The sequence below is a fragment of the Erythranthe guttata genome, chromosome 4 (assembly GCF_056151865.1).
Source record: "Erythranthe guttata isolate IM_541 chromosome 4, IM_541, whole genome shotgun sequence".
Taxonomy (NCBI): domain Eukaryota; kingdom Viridiplantae; phylum Streptophyta; class Magnoliopsida; order Lamiales; family Phrymaceae; genus Erythranthe; species Erythranthe guttata.
Window position 1 is genome coordinate 2,701,913 of NC_142536.1, and position 18,017 is coordinate 2,719,929.

General features: G+C 34.7%; 5 protein-coding genes across 9 annotated transcripts; 1 reads left to right on the forward strand and 4 right to left on the reverse strand.

The window, feature by feature from the left end:
* Nucleotides 1-480: 480 nt before the first annotated feature.
* On the reverse strand, nt 481-1,708 carry LOC105950970 (zinc finger A20 and AN1 domain-containing stress-associated protein 5). The gene has a single exon (XM_012974360.2). It carries the CDS (start codon nt 1,298-1,300, stop codon nt 869-871), a length of 432 nt encoding a protein of 143 aa, XP_012829814.1. The 5' UTR covers nt 1,301-1,708; the 3' UTR covers nt 481-868.
* Nucleotides 1,709-2,412: 704 nt separating this feature from the next.
* On the reverse strand, nt 2,413-5,891 carry LOC105956364 (AP2-like ethylene-responsive transcription factor PLT2). Its single transcript, XM_012980217.2, has 9 exons — nt 5,310-5,891; nt 4,805-5,222; nt 4,634-4,716; nt 4,487-4,495; nt 4,306-4,394; nt 4,137-4,210; nt 3,764-3,814; nt 3,518-3,594; nt 2,413-3,434 (listed from the first exon to the last, which is right to left on the reverse strand). Exons 1-9 carry the CDS (start codon nt 5,425-5,427, stop codon nt 2,632-2,634), a joined length of 1,722 nt encoding a protein of 573 aa, XP_012835671.2. The 5' UTR covers nt 5,428-5,891; the 3' UTR covers nt 2,413-2,631.
* A 6,112-nt stretch (nt 5,892-12,003) lies between these two features.
* Nucleotides 12,004-13,884, forward strand: LOC105950957 (uncharacterized). 2 transcript variants are annotated; one of them, XM_012974347.2, is made up of 2 exons: nt 12,004-12,125; nt 12,776-13,884. In XM_012974347.2, exon 2 carries the CDS (start codon nt 12,803-12,805, stop codon nt 13,361-13,363), a length of 561 nt encoding a protein of 186 aa, XP_012829801.1. In that variant the 5' UTR covers nt 12,004-12,125; nt 12,776-12,802; the 3' UTR covers nt 13,364-13,884. The 2 variants fall into 2 exon arrangements, with proteins under 2 accessions (XP_012829801.1, XP_012829806.1); XM_012974352.2 differs by having other exon boundaries at nt 12,779-13,884.
* On the reverse strand, nt 13,861-15,246 carry EMB2757 (Transducin/WD40 repeat-like superfamily protein). The gene has a single exon (XM_012974339.2). It carries the CDS (start codon nt 14,969-14,971, stop codon nt 13,997-13,999), a length of 975 nt encoding a protein of 324 aa, XP_012829793.2. The 5' UTR covers nt 14,972-15,246; the 3' UTR covers nt 13,861-13,996.
* A 304-nt stretch (nt 15,247-15,550) lies between these two features.
* On the reverse strand, nt 15,551-17,579 carry LOC105950938 (zinc finger A20 and AN1 domain-containing stress-associated protein 8). Of its 4 annotated transcripts, none has more exons than XM_012974328.2 (2): nt 17,294-17,579; nt 15,551-16,412 (listed from the first exon to the last, which is right to left on the reverse strand). In XM_012974328.2, exon 2 carries the CDS (start codon nt 16,400-16,402, stop codon nt 15,878-15,880), a length of 525 nt encoding a protein of 174 aa, XP_012829782.2. In that variant the 5' UTR covers nt 16,403-16,412; nt 17,294-17,579; the 3' UTR covers nt 15,551-15,877. The 4 variants fall into 4 exon arrangements, with proteins under 4 accessions (XP_012829782.2, XP_088672532.1, XP_088672533.1 ...); XM_088816406.1 differs by having other exon boundaries at nt 15,551-16,416; nt 17,294-17,553; XM_088816407.1 differs by lacking the exon at nt 17,294-17,579 and adding an exon at nt 16,893-16,934.
* Nucleotides 17,580-18,017: the final 438 nt, after the last annotated feature.

Consider the following 18,017-nt stretch of genomic DNA (forward strand, 5'->3'; position numbering starts at 1 on the left):
TATTGTATTCCGCATTTCGCCACAAATTCAATTAGCAGTAGGTCCAGAAATCCAAATGAATTTTCTGGATTATGTCGATTTCAATCTGTAATTTTTTTAATTTTGAAACAATATTTTTCATTACGAAGTCCCAAAATTCATATTTCCAATTCATAACATTTTTTTTCATTCCGATTCCCGAAGCATTACTTAGATTGAAAGTGAAGTATATATGATAATTCAATTTTTTTATTCCAATTTTAATTTTAGAAAATGGTTATGATTTTTTTTTTTTTACTGAGAATTACACATACAATTAAATATATAATTATTTATAAATTAGAATGCCTTTCTTGAATTCCACATATATAAACCACCCACCCCACCATTTTCGTACTTATTACTCAGCCAGCCATTAAACAAACACCACCAACATGGCCACGCCACGCAACTTCCTTCTCATCTAATAAAGCTGCTCCACTTTTATTAATATAAATATATTAATAAATTCTTTTTCCATTTTGTATTTATATATTTTTGTAGACCACATAATTGCGGCCTAACACATTAAATAAATCTCCAATAATACGTTTACCAGCCAACCAAGAAAAAGCAACCCCATTATTTTCTTCCCAAAAAAATAATTAATTAATAAATTTGCACTCCCCAATTTATGAGATACTAATAATTAATTAATTCAAAGGACAACAATACCCCCCACCCTGCACCGAATTTACAACAAAGCACAACCCCCGCCGTGGCCCGGCCCGGCCCGACCCGGTCCAAACCCCCATTACAGAGAATTAATCAAACTCAACTACCATCTCGACCGTCGATTTCGTTTGATCGTTTGTCTAATTTTTGTTTTTTTTTCTCGCTTTTTTTTCAATCAAACCTTGAGAAGTTTCGCAGCTCGGATCACCGGATTTTCCTTGGCAATCGCGTCCCGGCCGGCCGCCTTGTAGTCGTAGCTGCAGTCGTGCCGATCTGAGTACCGATGCTCCGAGCAGAACACGTCGCCGCACCGGCACCGGAAACCGACCAGCCCGATTCTCTTCCTGCAACCCGAACCGGAACACCGAGTCGCCTCCCTCGGTCTCTTCAACGACCCCCGATTCTCGGCACGGTTGACCAGATCGGGCGAAATCGCGCAGCTGGTCCTCTGGCTACAAGCGGCGGCCGAAATCTTCGGATCTGAAATCTCCGGCGATCTGGTGGACGGAATCTGAGGAGGAGGGGAAATCGTCTGCGGCGGGGTGCATATCGGTATGTTTTCGGGAACTTTGAGCTCCGTTTCTTCCTTGTCTCGCTTCTGAGCCATAGATTCGGCCGGGATGAAAGGTGTTCTAGGTTAGCGGTGGGGAAAAGAAGAAGAAGAAGAAAGAAGAAGGGCTTGGTGTGCAAATAAAAAAAAAGAAGAAATGAAATGAGTGGAAAATGAGGAAATGGGAAATGTGTGGGTTATATTTAGGATTTGGGATAAAATATGGGGCGACTATTTTAAGGTGACGACGGAGTGTTGTGGGTCTTGTTTGAACGCGTATGGGCATCAGGAGTTTGTGGCCCTTCTATTTACGTTTTTACCCTTCCTTTTTTTTTTTTTTTTTTATTAATGACGTTGGTCCCCGGCAATAATTTCTGGGATCATTTTTTTACTTTTTTTTTTTCTTTTTCGATCTACATCAAAAACAAAAATACTAATATTCCTTTATTTAATGCTTAAGATTTTTTTTAATTTTTTTTTTTTTTTTATGGTATCTTATATTTGTTTATATATGTGTTTAAATTAAATTAAAAATGTGCGAGGTTTGCTATTTGACTTTTTGCAATTGGAGTGTCGTGTTGCAGGATTTTAGACACCAATTTTGACGAGATTTAGGCAATGTCCACTATGTTACGATTCATAACGACGTTATGGGCCTTCTTTGGGACTAATGAATTATTTCACTATAGAAAATTAATACAGAAAAAAAATATTAATTACAAAGATGTAATCAAAGAAAGTGGAATAATAATAATAAAATGCAGGGTGCTAGTAAAGTAGAGATGAGTTGTAGTCGACATATATCATCATCTTAGTTTATATTTATCTCAAATTAAAAAAAAAAAACTAGGGGATAAAAAAAAGAACAATTAAAACAACATTACGAAAATACTATTATATATAGCTACCCTAGGGTTGTACAAAGTATTAACTTTTTTACTTTTTATATAGACGAAGGAACCGCAGCCAATCATGTACGGATAAACCTACATTATATATAACTACCCTAGGGTTGTACAAAGTATTAACTTTTTTACTTTTTATATAGACGAAGGAACCGCAGCCAATCATGTACGGATAAACCTACATTATATATACATCGTATGTTATGCACACATGTGTGTATATATATATATCTATATATATAAAAGCATAAATAGAGTAAAACAAACCAGCTAGCGAAAATAATCGATAACATTCATACACAAGAATACATGATCATAGACAGACAAACAACGTAAAAAAATCCAGCAGATCGATCCTAATATAACATCGAAAACAAACAAATTAAAAAACAAAAAATAAACCTCTCCCGATTCTAGATCGTCGATCACCACATGATAATGTAGCTAGCAAAGTTTTCAATCTCGAAATATAAATATATATATCTAAATATCATTCCACATGGTAAAAAGACCGGGATTAGACGAACCCTGAACCGTAGTCTCTCCAGACCAGCCGGTGTAAGTAGCCGCATTATCACCCGAACCCATGTGATCGTAATCCACTTTCACCATCGCCAGCTGTTCCTCAGCCGAACCCGACCCGCCTTCCCCCATACTCATACCCATACCCATACCCATTCCCAGAAAACCCGCCCCACTGTAACTCCCACCGGTACTCGTGCTCCCGTTGTGATCCATTACAGAATTCGACGTCGACCCCATGTTGTTCATCGACATCAACCCATGCAGCAAAACCGGATCATTACTACTCTGTAGATAATTACCATAATACCCCTGCTGCTGCTGTTGAAGCTGCAGCTGTGTCTGAATATAGCTCTGGTAATGAGACGACGATTCTTGATTATTATTGTTATTATTGTTGTTGCTGTAATGGTTGGAGAGATGGTCGTGGTTTTGTAGGGTTAGTAAAGGCTGAGTTTCGTAGGGGTGGTGGTTCTGCGTGAAAGGGTATGATTGGAGAGGTAGACCTATGCCGCCGCCACTAGGGCTGCCGTACTGGAAGGTGGTGGTGGACCCTAGGGATATCATTTCTTCGCGTTTTCTAGAAGATTCTATCGCCTGAGCTTCTTTCAGGCGTTTGGCGGCACCACCACCTATTGGGAGGGTGCTGCTCTCGAGAATGGCTTTCACGTCGTAGCGGTTCATGTCGAAGTTCGTTACTGCGTTTAGACCTCGGAATTTTATTGCCGCTATGTCGTACGCTTCTGCCGCTTCCTCCTCGGTGCCTGCGAAAAGAAATTAGGGCTAGTGTCTATAATTTGAGTTAAAATAATAATGAAGTGAAATATATAAATTATATATATCTTACTGAAAGTTCCTAAGTAGAGGTCTTTGTTTCCGGCGACTCTTCCGATTCTTGCCTGCCACCTTCCATGCTGGTGGTGCCTGTTTATATTATTGATTTAAGTTATTTAATTTAAATTAAGAAAAAATAAATAGCTATTTAGAGATCTAGAGATTATATATATGTTACAATTGCTGATGCTACAAAATTTTATATGAATTATTGTAATGGATTAACGATCGAAAGAGAGTTGGTTCGGGATATATATACCTTGTTACGCCACGATACATTGATGCTCCCCTCGAAAATCCGCTACTCTTCCTGATTTAATTAAAAAAAAAAAGGATGATTAAAATAAGATTTCTGAATATTAGCTGACATAATAAACAAGTAAGCTATAAAGGAAAAATGAAAATATATTATCCAAAAACAAGAAGTTGCAGTGAAGAACTCAGAAAAAGCTATTGCAGAGAATCTGCAATATATAGTATATAATTTTCTGACAAAATCTGATTCTTGTAATATACAATATTGCATGTTTTAAATACATTTAGTTTCTTGCACAATTAATTAATTATTCTTCTAATCATTTTTCTTTCGACTCGAGTTTGGTGGGGTTTAGAAACGATGGCAAATATTTTACCTTCTGATTGAAGCCACAAATTCTTGCCTTGTCATATTTTTCATATCCTCGATTTCTTTCTCATAGTTGCTGATCTGCATGCGATTTACAACGGTTATAGTATATATAATTATTCGTATTTGTCTTTCGTTATTACAAACAAAAAAAGAAATGTAGGAAAATTGCATACAGGGAAATTAGTAGTGGTGGATGTTCCCCAGTATTTTAGTGCAGCCATATCATATGCCCTAGCTGCCTTATCCTCTTTATCGTAACCACCTGTTCGATGAACGAAAACAATATTAATTTAAAACTACTATAAAATTACACAAACCATGTAATTTGAGTTAACGAAAAATTATAAAACTTACCCAAATACACTGCACCGAGCAAGAAAGTACGGTCGAAAAATAACACGAAAAATAAGTTAGTAATTTATTAATTATTAGCAAATTAAACCAAGAATATATATATTTAATTTAATTAACAAGGAAATTAATCCAGACGATTAAAATTACCTTGACGCCCTTTCCGAGATTGGCCTTCCCGTCTGCAACTATTATCCCATAGATGAGCCTCATACCTCCCGGTCCACCGATGTCTGAACCACCACAAATATAGAATTAATTTAAAAATGAGATAAATAATTAAAATGAAAAATAAATTAAAATTATATGAATTAATCTCACCTAGTAACACCTCTATATATAGATGTTCTTTGGCCAAAAGTGTCCAAAGTCCTCCTAGGGGTAGCAGCCTCAACAATACTAGTCGTCGTATTTTCGGCAATCGCAGTTGCTGAGCTGGCGCTCGTCTCACTGGTCGAACCCTTGTTATTACCACTCCCCATTGAAAGAGTCAATTGCTGCATGTTGCAACCGTTTTCTTGAAGACTTTCGTAGTTATTATTTGTGACAGCAGATGCAAGAGTGTGCTGCACCGAGACCAAGCTATTGCTCGAAAACATGTAGTCGGAATCGCTCGACTGGATTTCATTGTAAGGTATTAGGGCTGCGTGGTGGTCCGATTTGCTCACCCCTAGGAAATCGGCTACTTTCGGAACTTCGTTCGCTTCTTGATTGTTGATTAAATTCCAGTCTCCATATCCTGCAAATTAAAAAACAAATATCTAAAAATCGAAATTTGGATACATAAAGATGATATAAAAAAAAAGGGTTTTACGAATAAACTTGCCTTGGTTTTGAAAAGGGGTTTCGTTGATGTTGTCGTTGACTAACCCTAATGAGAAGTGGTGGGATTGAGGTGTTTGAGTGGGAGAAAGAGGGAAAGAAAGCCAGTTGTTGGAATTCATGATGGAACCCTAATTTTGCCCTAATATATATACTGACAACTTATATGTATATGTATATCTTGTGTGTAGCAATCAGTCTGAAGTTCCTGCACATGACAAAAACAGGAAATTGAATTACAATCATGTAAACATAAAGGGAAGCATATATATAAAAAAAAATATATGAGATCTGAATGAAAGATCTTGCAGACTTAATAAGAAACTGACACAGCTTTACCCTAATGAAAAAGGGCAGTAACAGAATGTTTTATAGCTCTCTCTCTCTCTCTCTCTCTCTCTCTCTCTCTCTCTCTCTCTCTCTCTCTCTCTCTCTCTCTCTCTCTCTAAATATATGAAGCAGCAAAGTAAGGAACAAGATAGATAAAGAAAGAGGGAGGGAGAAAAGATTATTAGTAAATATGGATAACTGCTGAAACCCTAGCTACAGTAGTGTCATTTACAAAGAAATGCTTTTTATACTTGCTGATATATATACTATACTATATCTATTTTTATGTATGTATTTAACATATCTTGTATGTATCACTATATATATATATATATATATATATATATATATATATATATATATATATATATATATATATTTCAAGTGTATGTGATATGAAATAAACTTGTGGTCAAAGATGGAGTAATTAGTGAAGAGTTGCAGAGAGTATGATATTTGCACGAGTGTCTTATTTGTTTTACTACACTGTGGTCCTTTGATCAACACAAATTAACAATTCCAACTGTAAGAATCCACCCTGCCGCACCCCCACCCCACCCTTACCCCCACCCCCACCCCCCACTAGGTTATTTATTGGGACTCTCCTAAATCCTCGTTCTGTGTAAAAAATGACACCCCAAACCCCAGCATTTCCACGTCAGCAAAATCATTTAACCCCACTATAAAAATCTATTTATTCCGAGCTGTTACTGGTGATTCTTGAACCATAATTAATTTTCAAGACAAGTATTATAAGATCATCATATTTAAATAGATACATATATACTAAGCTACGTATATATTTATATATGAATTTATGTATAAATATAATTGTGTGTGTGTGTGGGAGTGATCAAGAAATGCATGTAGCCATGAAAAACAAGTACGTGGATCCCCGTGTGAGCCTGCATGTAATTGAAAGCTAAACGTGTACGGACATTGCATATTATATAGAAAATATCCGACATATTAAAAATTAAAAAAAATAATAGAGAGAGAGAGAGAGAGTGAGAATTACTCAATAAATTAATTAATAAAGATTAAAAAATAAGAAAAAAAGGATTGGACGATTTGGTTTTGGCTTTTCCAAAGACGAAATCTGTTGACCGTCGAATTGGAAACCGCATTCGTCAAAAGGCTCTAAACAGTTTTTTGTTTAATTATTTATATTTAATTTATTTTTTTACTGCCTGTAACAAAAGATAGTACAGAAAATAAATTAAAATAATCAAATTTAAAATTACATAGGTAGAATTTCAGCCTCTTTGTTTCTGTGCCTTGTGTCTTCCACTCACTGGTTCAGTCAAACAATTTTCAAACGCTACGCCATTGATGGAATTTCTCAGTACTGTTAACAACTGTGAACTATTTATTTATATATTATGGAAATATAATTTAAAATGTAAACTTCATAAACCCTAGATGCAGATATATATATATATATATATATATATATATATATATATATATATATATATATATATAGTAATTAGTTAAGAATGCAAAAAAAGTACTGAATATTAAAATATTTTGAACTCTCAACCCATTTAATAAAACTTGTCCTATGTTTATATGTATATAATATAAACCAGCAACAAAACGAAGTGGGAGATCAGACACCTTGATGTATATATATGTGTGTGTGTGTGTGTATATATGTGGTTGAAGAATACATGCATATAATATAAATATCACAGAAACAAAAGAAGAAGAAAATGATGAGGTGCAGGAAAACCCTAAAAGCTAATTAAAATAGAAAAATGCAGAGAAAATGATTCATAATAAGAGACTTACTAAATCTGAAACCTGACAGTTTGCAGTACGCTGCGGATAAATTTCTGAATTAAAACTCTTCTGATCTTTACTTAGAAAATAAATTAAAAATAAAACCCAGTCTCTCTCTCTCTCTCTCTCTCTCTCTCTCTCTCTCTCTCTCTCTCTCTTATCTCTCTCTCTATGAGTGTGTGGGGGATATGCATGTATGTAAATGTATGTATAATGTATATATAATAATCTTGAAAATAGTGAAGTGGGGAGGCATCGTAAGTTGGTGAGAGAAGAAGGGCTGTGGTGGGATTCAATATACTACTACTAACAGCCACTTAATTATTATTATAATTAATTATAAAGACCCTCATTTAATTTTATTTCCTTTTTTTTTTTTTGTTTTTGGATCGACAGACCGCCACGCCGATTCAGGTAATTAGGAGGAGGAATGTGACAGACACGCGTCAGTTTCTTCTCTTCCATGCATTTTTCCAAGAAAATAAAAAAAGAATTGATCGATCTTTGCTGCTATTGGACCACTGTTGCCTTTTGCCCGCTGATTATCCGGTTCATGTTTGCATGCATGCTATATATATACCCATGCATGCATGCAGTATATATATATTTCCAAATATTAATTTTTCATTTTTTACCGTTGCATGCAAATCACTGTAAATCTTGACCATTTTTTAATCTTTCTTGTCCCTTAATTTCTTGTGTATTATATTAAAAGTATAGTATATAGACATTAATAATGATTTTGAGGAAGATGTTTTCACTTTATATATATAAATACACACACACTGCAAATTAATTCTAACCCTATTCTGTTTCTGATTAATTTAGGAAAAAAAACAAAGTATATATAATTAAGTTAAAAGATTAAATAAATTGAATTGATCCAAGAAGATAAGTAATTAAGAAGACTATGAAAGGTAGTGATAAGTCAACCTGATCAGCCAGCCAGCCAGCCAGTAAGTAATTGCGCCACCAACAAAAATGACCATTTGGATCCTCAACAGATTTTATTTAATTTTGCATTAATCCATATGACTAATTTAATTTCATTAATTTAACTACTTGCAGTAAATTAATTTTCTCATGCATTTAATTTTTAAAGGAGGAAATCAACACACACACACAAACATGAACAACGAACCAATTTAGTGTTTTGAAAGTTGAAATTATATAGAAACAGTGAATGAATGAGAAAGAGATTAATGAGGGGGTGGGGGGGGGGGGGGGGGGTCGTAATTTGAGGTGGACAATGGGGGGTAAAGTTGGAAGAAATGTACACGAGAATCTAGAGAGAGAAACAAAAATTGATAGTTTCAAAGAGAGGGGGGTGGTGGGAGGGAACGCCGGGAAAGTGCTCGTGTCGCCTCGAGATGGAGCATTTTGTTAATATTTCTGGAACCCACTCTATATATGCTTGTGTTAATTAATTACTACTATTATTATATTCATTAATATATAATTAAGTAATTTCTTGAATTAATTACGATAGGTATAAGATTCTAGGGTTAGGGTTTCGTAGGGTTGTTTTCTTGGGGACAATAATTTAACTAGGGTTTTTCCGATCGCTGAAACCCCTTTAATTCATGCGTCCAAAAATTCCTTACACTATGATACTTATATACACCCAATTACTAGATAATTATGTTTGGTAAAATAATCTACACCTTGTGAAATTCATCTTGTTTTTTTTACTCTTTTCTTTATATATTTAGTGGCTGAATAGTTATTTATGTAAATTTACGATTTAGAATTATATGGTATATTTCACTAGATGTATAATATATCTCATAAGTCATAGATTATATTCTTATCCTTATCAAGAATGTATGTGATGAAAAATCTTTTGCAATTTGTTAACAAATCCATTCTGAATTTTATACGTCAATATATATAATGCGCATATACATACAACCTCCAAGAATTTGAACTCGCGTGTTTCCCACACTTAGAAGTGGATCTCACTCTCAATGAAGAACAAAGATGTGGAAACTAGCTAGGTTAAGATTCAAATTGCATGTGTATTTATCTTACATCTTTATCTCTCCTCTTAAAAATTCAAATTAAGCCAGTTTAGGTACATCCATCGTCATCATCAACGAGCTAGAGTATCCCGGAAGCCGATATAAGAAGAACTGAATGCGGTGATTTCTTTTTAAGCTGTCTAGTAGGAAAAATATGCTAATGAGTTGGATTAATTAATTCATTGGGCCCTATTTTCACTTTTCACAAAGATTAAGAAACTTAATAAATATATCTTGATTTTAGAAAAATCATAGAAAAATGACTAAAACAACCTTTATTATTTAATGATTTATAAGAGAAAATTAATAATCAGATTTTCATTAATAAGGTTAAAGCAGGAAAAATGCATTTAATGCAGTATTGAAAATCTGAAGTGACTGACAATATGGAACAAAAATATTTTAAAAAATAGACAGTTATTATGGAACAGAGGGAGTAAATTCAATGTTTACCATATATTGGTGAGTAGATGATAAATTCATCGAAAGTGCGTAGGTGTAGCACATAGATTTGACAGTTATCTCAAGACTTATTGTTTATATGTAAAAAAAAAAAAAAAAATCTTACCCCAACTATATAAGTATATTATGTATATTCATTTAATCAAGTTGTGTACTAATGTTTGGACACCCCATGAGAAGAATGGAAACAAATGGAATTTTGATACAGATACAGAGGAAATTAATAAGAACGATATTTAGCAATTGGCAAGGCATGTGCACGCCATTGTCTTGTTCTATGTGACTGTAGTACAATTTACAATTAAATTGTTCTCAATTAATAATTAATTATTCTCAATTTATATATTCTCAATTAATAATTAATTATTATTATTATTGTTACTGTAATTAAAACCAGTGTATGTATGCATCGTTAAAGGAGCTAGCTCGCTTGCAGTGTTTTGGTAATGGATCCTAGACTGGGGTGAGATAAATATCTTCTGAAATTAATAATAATTTTTTTGACTTTCTTGTTTGTTGGACCATCTCATTTTGTAAATTAATTAATTAATCGGGTTATTGATTTTATGGATTAAATAATAATTTATTTTTCCAATTGCCTTTATTTTAAATGAAATTCTGATCCTCTTTTAATAAATTTTATTTTATTGACTAGGAAACTCGAATCGCAGTCATGCGAAGTGCACAAGTAAACTATGTCCCCGTACAATAGTTTGCAAACAGTAGATAGATGTTGATTGACCATATGTGACCGGTTCAACCTAAATAGTGTTGAAAAATGTAACAATTTTAATTAACTTAATCGAGAATTGTTATGATGTTATAGGTGATATTTTAGGCAAAATGAGTTTTTTAGTCCTATAAGTTTATTAGTTGAGCCTTTTAGTCCACTATATTTCAAAATCAGAATTTTAGTCGTGTAAGTTACAAAAGTTGAGAATTTTGGTCATATGACCTGCTATAACAGGTAATGTGATGGTTGGTTGAATGAGTTGGCATTTAAAATATAAAAAATCAATAAATTAAAAATAAATTAGATGATGTGGATAATGAGTTGGATGGTTTTGGAGAAAAATTTGATCCTCAATGTCAAATTCACCAAAATAATGAGGAAAATTTAACATATTAATTTATATATTTATTTTGTTGTTATATTTGCAATAAAGAATCACAATAAACCATTGAATAAACTCTACCATTATATTTTTTATGAAGAAAATAAGACTAACTAATGTTTAATTAATATTTCTTAGTTTTTATTTGATAAAAGTAGTAATTAAATTCATATTTATCTAAATATTTCATTTTTTTACAAATCTCTACTTAGTGATTATAATGAAAATGAACGAACAATCAAATTCAACAAAAATACGAGAAAAAAAACCTTTTATGAAAACTTGCTGTAAAGTTAAATGACATGGATAATCATAATTAGTATAAAAAATTTAATACACAATTACGAATTAACCAAAAAAATAATAAAATATATTCAAAACTCTATTAAATTAAATGTACCAAAAAAAGCATTCTAGAGCCTCCAAACATAAAATACGTTATCAAACCAAGAGAAATAAATACCAATAACGAGTAATAAAATATAGTTAATTACTATTTTTATCAATTGAAAACTATGAAATATTAATTAAAAAGTAGTTACTAAAAAATGCTTATTTCATTCATCAAATAAAAAAAATGTTGGTATATTTTATTTTCCTCCAAAATCGTCCAATTCATTAGCCACATCACCTAATTTATTTTGGATTTATTTATTTATTTTTATACTTTAAATGCCAACTCATTCAACCAACCATCACATTACCTGTTATAACAGCTCATATGACCAAAATTCCCAATTTTTGTAATTTACAAGACTAAAATTCTGATTTTGAAACATGGTGGACTAAAACTCTGAACTAGTAAACTTACAGGACTTAAAAATTCATTTTACCCGATATTTATAATAGAAACTATAAAGAATTTCTAGGAAAAAAATATCCATAACAGAGTTGAATGTCCTAATCAGTCTATAATTAATTTATTTTATTTGTTATGAAAACCCAGTAAAATAATTAAAAATTCTAATTCTTTTTTATTATTCAGATTTTAGATCGGTGAATTTCAGCTCAAATTCAGAAGCCCAGCTCCTCACTCCAGAGAGCCCTAGCCGCCTCCACGCCGCCGCCTCCTCCAGCAATTGCCGACTTCAATCGCCACCGATTAAGGTAATTCGTTAACAATTCAAACATAAATCACGTCTTTCTTCTTCGTTTGAAAATTTGTGCCTCAATTTCGGAGAACCTGCGAATAAGTGGTGATCGAGCCTAACTTTTGTCCGGCGAAGTACGGTTAAGAAATTCCATCTGTTTTTTTTTTTTTTTTTCCATGGGCGGATTTTTCTGAATTGGAATTTCTCATGGTCGTAGCTCTACAGATTTCTTAATTATGATCTCTAAATTGCTTTATCTGGCAAATGTTTTGTTGTTTTAATCTGTGGATTTGCTCAATGTTTGCGATTATTCGTCATGCAGAATTAAAAATTTCGATTGATTCGATTGGTGATCACTTTCAGTTTTTACATATTACCTTGACTTCAAATCTGTTTTAGCTGAGTTTCTAAATCATAATTGGATACTGTGAAATCTTGCTCGTGTGTTGGATTCTTCTAGTTTGTATTACCATGAGTTTAAAAATGGCTGAATCCAACAATATGGAGTGAAATGCAAAACCTTATGAATGTTGATTCATGGTTGAATCGCATCACAATTTATCCTACTCGACGACTGTTTCTGCGTGTTTTTTTAGCTCTCTATGTTGTTGCGTATATGTTCTATAATTACATCGATTTAATTGGTGCTCTATTTCTTTTGATCAGCAGCAGATCAATCCAAAAAAAGAAAGTATGGTTAGGGCATATTCTCAAGAACACACATACAAGCACCCCTGGGAAAGAGTAACCGCTGCATCTTGGCGCAAATTCTCCGATCCAGAGAACAAACGAACTCTATCCCACATACTCGAAGTCGATACTTTAAGCCACAAGCTGGAACCTGACTCAGGCAAACTACACACAACTCGCGCACTTACCATCCACGCCCCTGGGCCATGGTTTGTTCGTAAAATCATCGGCCAAGATATGTGCCACTGTGTCGAATCAACGGTGGTTGATGCACAGTCAAGGTCTATGCAACTAACCACTCGTAATATTAGTCTCCAAAAGTTCATTGAAGTGGAGGAGAAGATTAGGTATGATCCTCACCCGGATAATCCAAACGGGTGGACTGTGTGTAGGCAGGAGACTAGCATAAGTATAAAGCCGTTTTCGAAGCTGGCTTCAATGGCGGGGAAGATCGAGCAGAAATGCGTTGAGAAGTTTCAGCATAATAGTGTTAAGGGGAGAGAGGTTATGGAGAGGATCTGCAAGTATCTTGAAGCTGAATCTTCCGGTGGAATTTCTGTCTGATTTTTCGGTTTCTTAGTTTTTAACCTTTTTACATCTTGTTGTTCTAATCATAAAAGATGAGGAATGCTAATGCTGTCATACTTATATGCATGTCGTGTTTTCGAGGGTTCGAAGGATGAGTAAGTACAGTTGGAAAGGTTATTTGAAATTTGATAGAAACTCGAAAAAGAAAATGACTTTTGATCATCACACTAAAGTTGCGATTCTCCTTGATCCGCGATACTATTATTGGCAATTGTGATTCTTATGGAGTTTCTTGCCAAATTTCAAATGGGCTTTCCAACTGTACATATTAATCTTTCCGATCTTCGGCCATTTGTCGTGCTGTAAACATTGTAGCGTTAGCGGGTATCCCAAACTAACCGGAATTTTCTAACACAATCTTTGATGTTTTATAGATTAGGAATCTTGTTGTAATAACCAACGCGTTGGTCTCTGGTTTGTAATAAATAGGACATCACAAACAATGCTTTCTAATTTCTATGTGTGAGATGTACTGAATACCAAAGTTTGTGATTGCACTTTTTCATGTTGAAAACAAAAAAAACAGAGTAAGGTTCACCATAAACTTGGTGCAGATTACACAATAAATATGACGCAAACAATAATCAAGAATTCAATGGAAGTCTGATTTCAGTTCGTTGAAGGAGGATAAATTTCCCACAAAGCAACAGTAGTATCTTCCGAAGACGAAGCCATCAATCTACAATTATCCGAAAACGAGACCGCATTACAAATCGCATGATGATATTTCAATACAGCCAAAGCATTCCCCTTTCGATAGTCGTATACCCTCACCCTATGATCCCACCCTGCAGTAGCAACAATTTTACCATCGGGCCTAATCGAAGTTCCCGAAATTCCACCTCTCTCCAAGACAATCTCTCTCTTTACCAAACAAGAACCGGTCGAAGCATCCAATTTAAAAATCACAATTTTTTCGTCTGCAGAACCAGAAACCCCACCTCCACACGAACTGTCTATGCACAAACTCAAAACGGGCTCCGAGTGGAATTTCATACTAGTCACCGGTAAAGCCGGATTCCTTAAATCCCACAAAGCCATCGATCCATCTTCGTATCCAGACACAACATTTACGTACCCTTGCAACTCAAAACCTCGAACTGCCATACACATTCCTCTCGAAGAATTTGAGGAGCTCAGTTTTACGAGCTTTTCGGCTCTATTAATATCCCAGATTTCGACCGCCGACAAATCTTCTCCAGCTACGGCGACATGATTATTGTTATGATTGTTGTTTATGAGTGAGAGCTTGCAAAAGTGGTAGGAATTAGTTTTGATAGTGGTGAGTGGGGTTCGAGAGATGGCGGTGCCTTCTCCTATATCCCAGTTCTTGATAGCTCCGTCCCTTCCCTGAGTGATCACTCTGTTTTCTTCAGCGGCGGCGATGCTTATTACACCGTGAGCTGCGCTGTGGACCCATGAGGATGAAATCGTGCGGTGCTGTAACGTGTCCCAGATGCGGAGTTCGCCGTCTGCGGAGCCGGTGAATATGATGTTCTTTGATGGGTGGAAGCAGATATCCGTGACGGAGGCGCGGTGGCCTCTGAGAACCGCCGCCGGATCGGGAGGAGGCCTCTTGCTCATATATATTTTTTTTTACTCCGGTGGCCGGTGCGACAATATGTCGAACAGTTTGGATGCAGTATTAAGAGACGCCTCGGAATTGAACCAACTGTTGGGGGAACGGCGCCGGTGTACCTGATGTTTCGTGCTCCCAGAAGCTACACCGGATCGTCACTTTTACAGGTAGAATTACGCTAACTCACCATTGACGAAATTAACTGCGGTTTTAGAGAATTCTTTTTTTTTTTTTTTTTTTTTTTCCCCAATTTTGCCCTAATTGTTCGTAAATAAAATTATCCCCCAAAAAACTTATGGAGATAGGATTAGTGTAGAGAACATTTTAGTTATATTTTTATATTTTTTTAAATATTTATTAATATTCTAAATAATATTGCAAGTACTCATTCCACTCGCTAGCTTCAGCATACGAGAATATTATAGCAGAAGCGCAATTTTAAACCATAAATTTACATAAATAACTAGCCACTAAGAAGCACACGCACATTGGTGTGTGTTTATGTGTAGATTAATTATATAAAACTATATTGTGTATTCACCAGGTGTAGATTCTACAAAAATGACGAGAACACCATCTATAACAACAAATACTTATGCAAGTAAAAGATGCCATTAGAATTTAGAACAAATACAAATATATTACAAGCCTGTCTTTGTGGATGCCTGCAAGTTATTATCATAGGATATAGAACCGCACACCACACATAGACACATGAATAAACACCATACATATGATGCAGAAAGTACCATCACACACACACACACATACAAGACACATAAACTGGGACCCACCACAAACATATTCTCACCAATCATAACACAACACATCCATCCAACTCACAATCACCAATCATCATCTTGGAAGATTAGAATCGAAAAATGCCATATTGAAAAGAAAGAAATTCCAAACTAGATTTTATCGAGCTTTTCCGCCTTCACGACCGGGTTGGCTCTGGCTATAGCATCCCGACCAGCGGTCCGGTAATCGAACGGGCAATCGTGTTTGTCCGAGTAGCGGTGCGACCCGCAGAAAGTGTTGCCGCACCGGCATTTGAACCCGGTTAGCCCGACCCGTTTCTTGCAGGAGCTGCACTTGCTAGGCCCTTCCTTTGCTCTGGGTGGTTCGTCCGAGGTCGAAGCGTTGATAACCGACGGCAAAGAAATTGACTTTGCTTCGACTGAAGGAGTCGGGATGTTTGCAGATTCTGCAACAATTACGGAATCTTGCTCGGTGGGGGTCCCACTTGATGATCCGTTGACGATGTTTTCGATCGACGAGGCGGCGAATTTAGCTTGCTCTTGTTTCAGAATCAGGTCCTTGTAACACTTGGAGCACATATTCATGTTTGCAGCACTGCCGAAGAAGCCGCAATTGTTCACGCATAGAAGAGGGCCTTCTGGAGAAGCTTGGCACCCTGTTTCGTCGTGTTCCATTTCGTGATTTCTGCCTGCGATACATGTTGTTACAACTAATTGACGCGATAATCTTGTTGTCCGTATAGACAAGGAAAAGAACAAAGAAACGCAAACAACACGTGCTAACGTACATTTTAAATCAACGATGTCCGGAAAAGAATATACCACAAGTGTATTGTTATAACACCTATTCCCACATTGAAAGCAAGATAATATCAAGTAATATATATATATATATATATATATATATATATATATATATATATATATATATATATATATGTTTTACACACACGCATGTGTATGTTTGTGAATGTTCCTATATCTACGGTGTAAAACGACATGACATCATTGACAAAATTCATCGCGTTGGCATATTACCCGAAAAATTCAAACCAACTCATGCCAACACACCTCAAACCCAAACAAAACAACATTCAAATATAATAAAATCCTCCCTATTGCAAAATATACAAAAAAATTACCCGAAAAATTCAAACCAACACACCTCAAACCCAATCAAAACAACATTCAAATATAATAAAATCCTCCCTATTGCAGAATATACACAAAAAAAAAAAATAGTCTCCAACAAATAAATAAATAAAATCCTCCCTATTGCAATAGTCTCCAACAAATAAATAAATAAAATCCTCCCTATTGCAAAATATACAAAAAAATATATAAATAAATAAATAAATTATTCTCCAATAAATAAATAAATAAACACAAACGTTCATTTCATAATCATTTTTTTCACGATATTAATTAATATAAAATAAAACCCCCAAAATGAAATCTTTACTGAAACGGCAGATCCACCGTCTGTGGACGCATAAGAAGAACATAAATACACAAAGCAATTAATTAATGGAAAAAAGTTAAAAAATAAATAAATAAGAAACTGACCGAGGAATTTACGAGATCGGAGAAGAATATATATATATGCTTCGTGCTCCTGCCGAACAGGATTTGATTTGAAACTTCAGGAAACGAATTTGAGGAGGATGAATGAATTCTAAACTTTTTTCTATTGTGATTTTGTTATCTATTTATTTATTTATTTAAAAATTAATTTCAATTTTCTGATGAACGAGAGAGAACAGAAGAATGAAGGAAGGAAGGAAGGAGGAGGAGAAGAAGAAGAGACGTTTCTCTTTCTAACTTTTTCGCCAATGAACGAACTTGCCTTATTTGTCCGGAGGTTTTGTTCATTTTCTGTTGTTTTTTTGTCTTTCCTGTTTTGCCCCTTGCCCATTAAAATGGGGAAATTACAGTTTCCACCCCTCAAGTTTATATTAATTCCACATCTAGTACTTCATGTTTACGAAAAAACATTTGGTCCATCATGTTTCAATAATTTAACATTTTCGGTCATTTCGTCAATTTATCGTTAGTATGTCAGTTAAGGCAGTGGTGGGCACACGCCTGATTCCGTTAGTACTAACGGAAAATGGATGGAAAGGTCTAAAAATATTGAATTCCTAAAACATGAGGGACCAAATGTGTTTTTTGTGAATATAAGACTAAATGTGTAATCGATGCAAACTTGAGGGACAAAAACTGTATTTTCCCCTAATTAAAACTCCTAATCTTGATTATAGTAATCCGTAATCCTAATATGGTATTCACT

What these genes read in the sequence shown, in the direction of transcription:
- LOC105950970 (XM_012974360.2), bottom strand. Translation starts at nt 1,300, where the DNA reads ATGGCTCAGAAGCGAGACAAGGAAGAAACGGAGCTCAAAGTTCCCGAA.
- EMB2757 (XM_012974339.2), bottom strand. Translation starts at nt 14,971, where the DNA reads ATGAGCAAGAGGCCTCCTCCCGATCCGGCGGCGGTTCTCAGAGGCCAC.
- LOC105956364 (XM_012980217.2), bottom strand. Translation starts at nt 5,427, where the DNA reads ATGAATTCCAACAACTGGCTTTCTTTCCCTCTTTCTCCCACTCAAACA. An exon ending in CCACCACTACTAATTTCCCT is followed by an intron (nt 4,211 to 4,305) that starts GTATGCAATTTT and finishes AATCGCATGCAG; the next exon opens with ATCAGCAACTATGAGAAAGA. An exon ending in TTTGTGGCTTCAATCAGAAG is followed by an intron (nt 3,815 to 4,136) that starts GTAAAATATTTG and finishes TAATTAAATCAG; the next exon opens with GAAGAGTAGCGGATTTTCGA.
- LOC105950957 (XM_012974347.2), top strand. Translation starts at nt 12,803, where the DNA reads ATGGTTAGGGCATATTCTCAAGAACACACATACAAGCACCCCTGGGAA.
- LOC105950938 (XM_012974328.2), bottom strand. Translation starts at nt 16,402, where the DNA reads ATGGAACACGACGAAACAGGGTGCCAAGCTTCTCCAGAAGGCCCTCTT.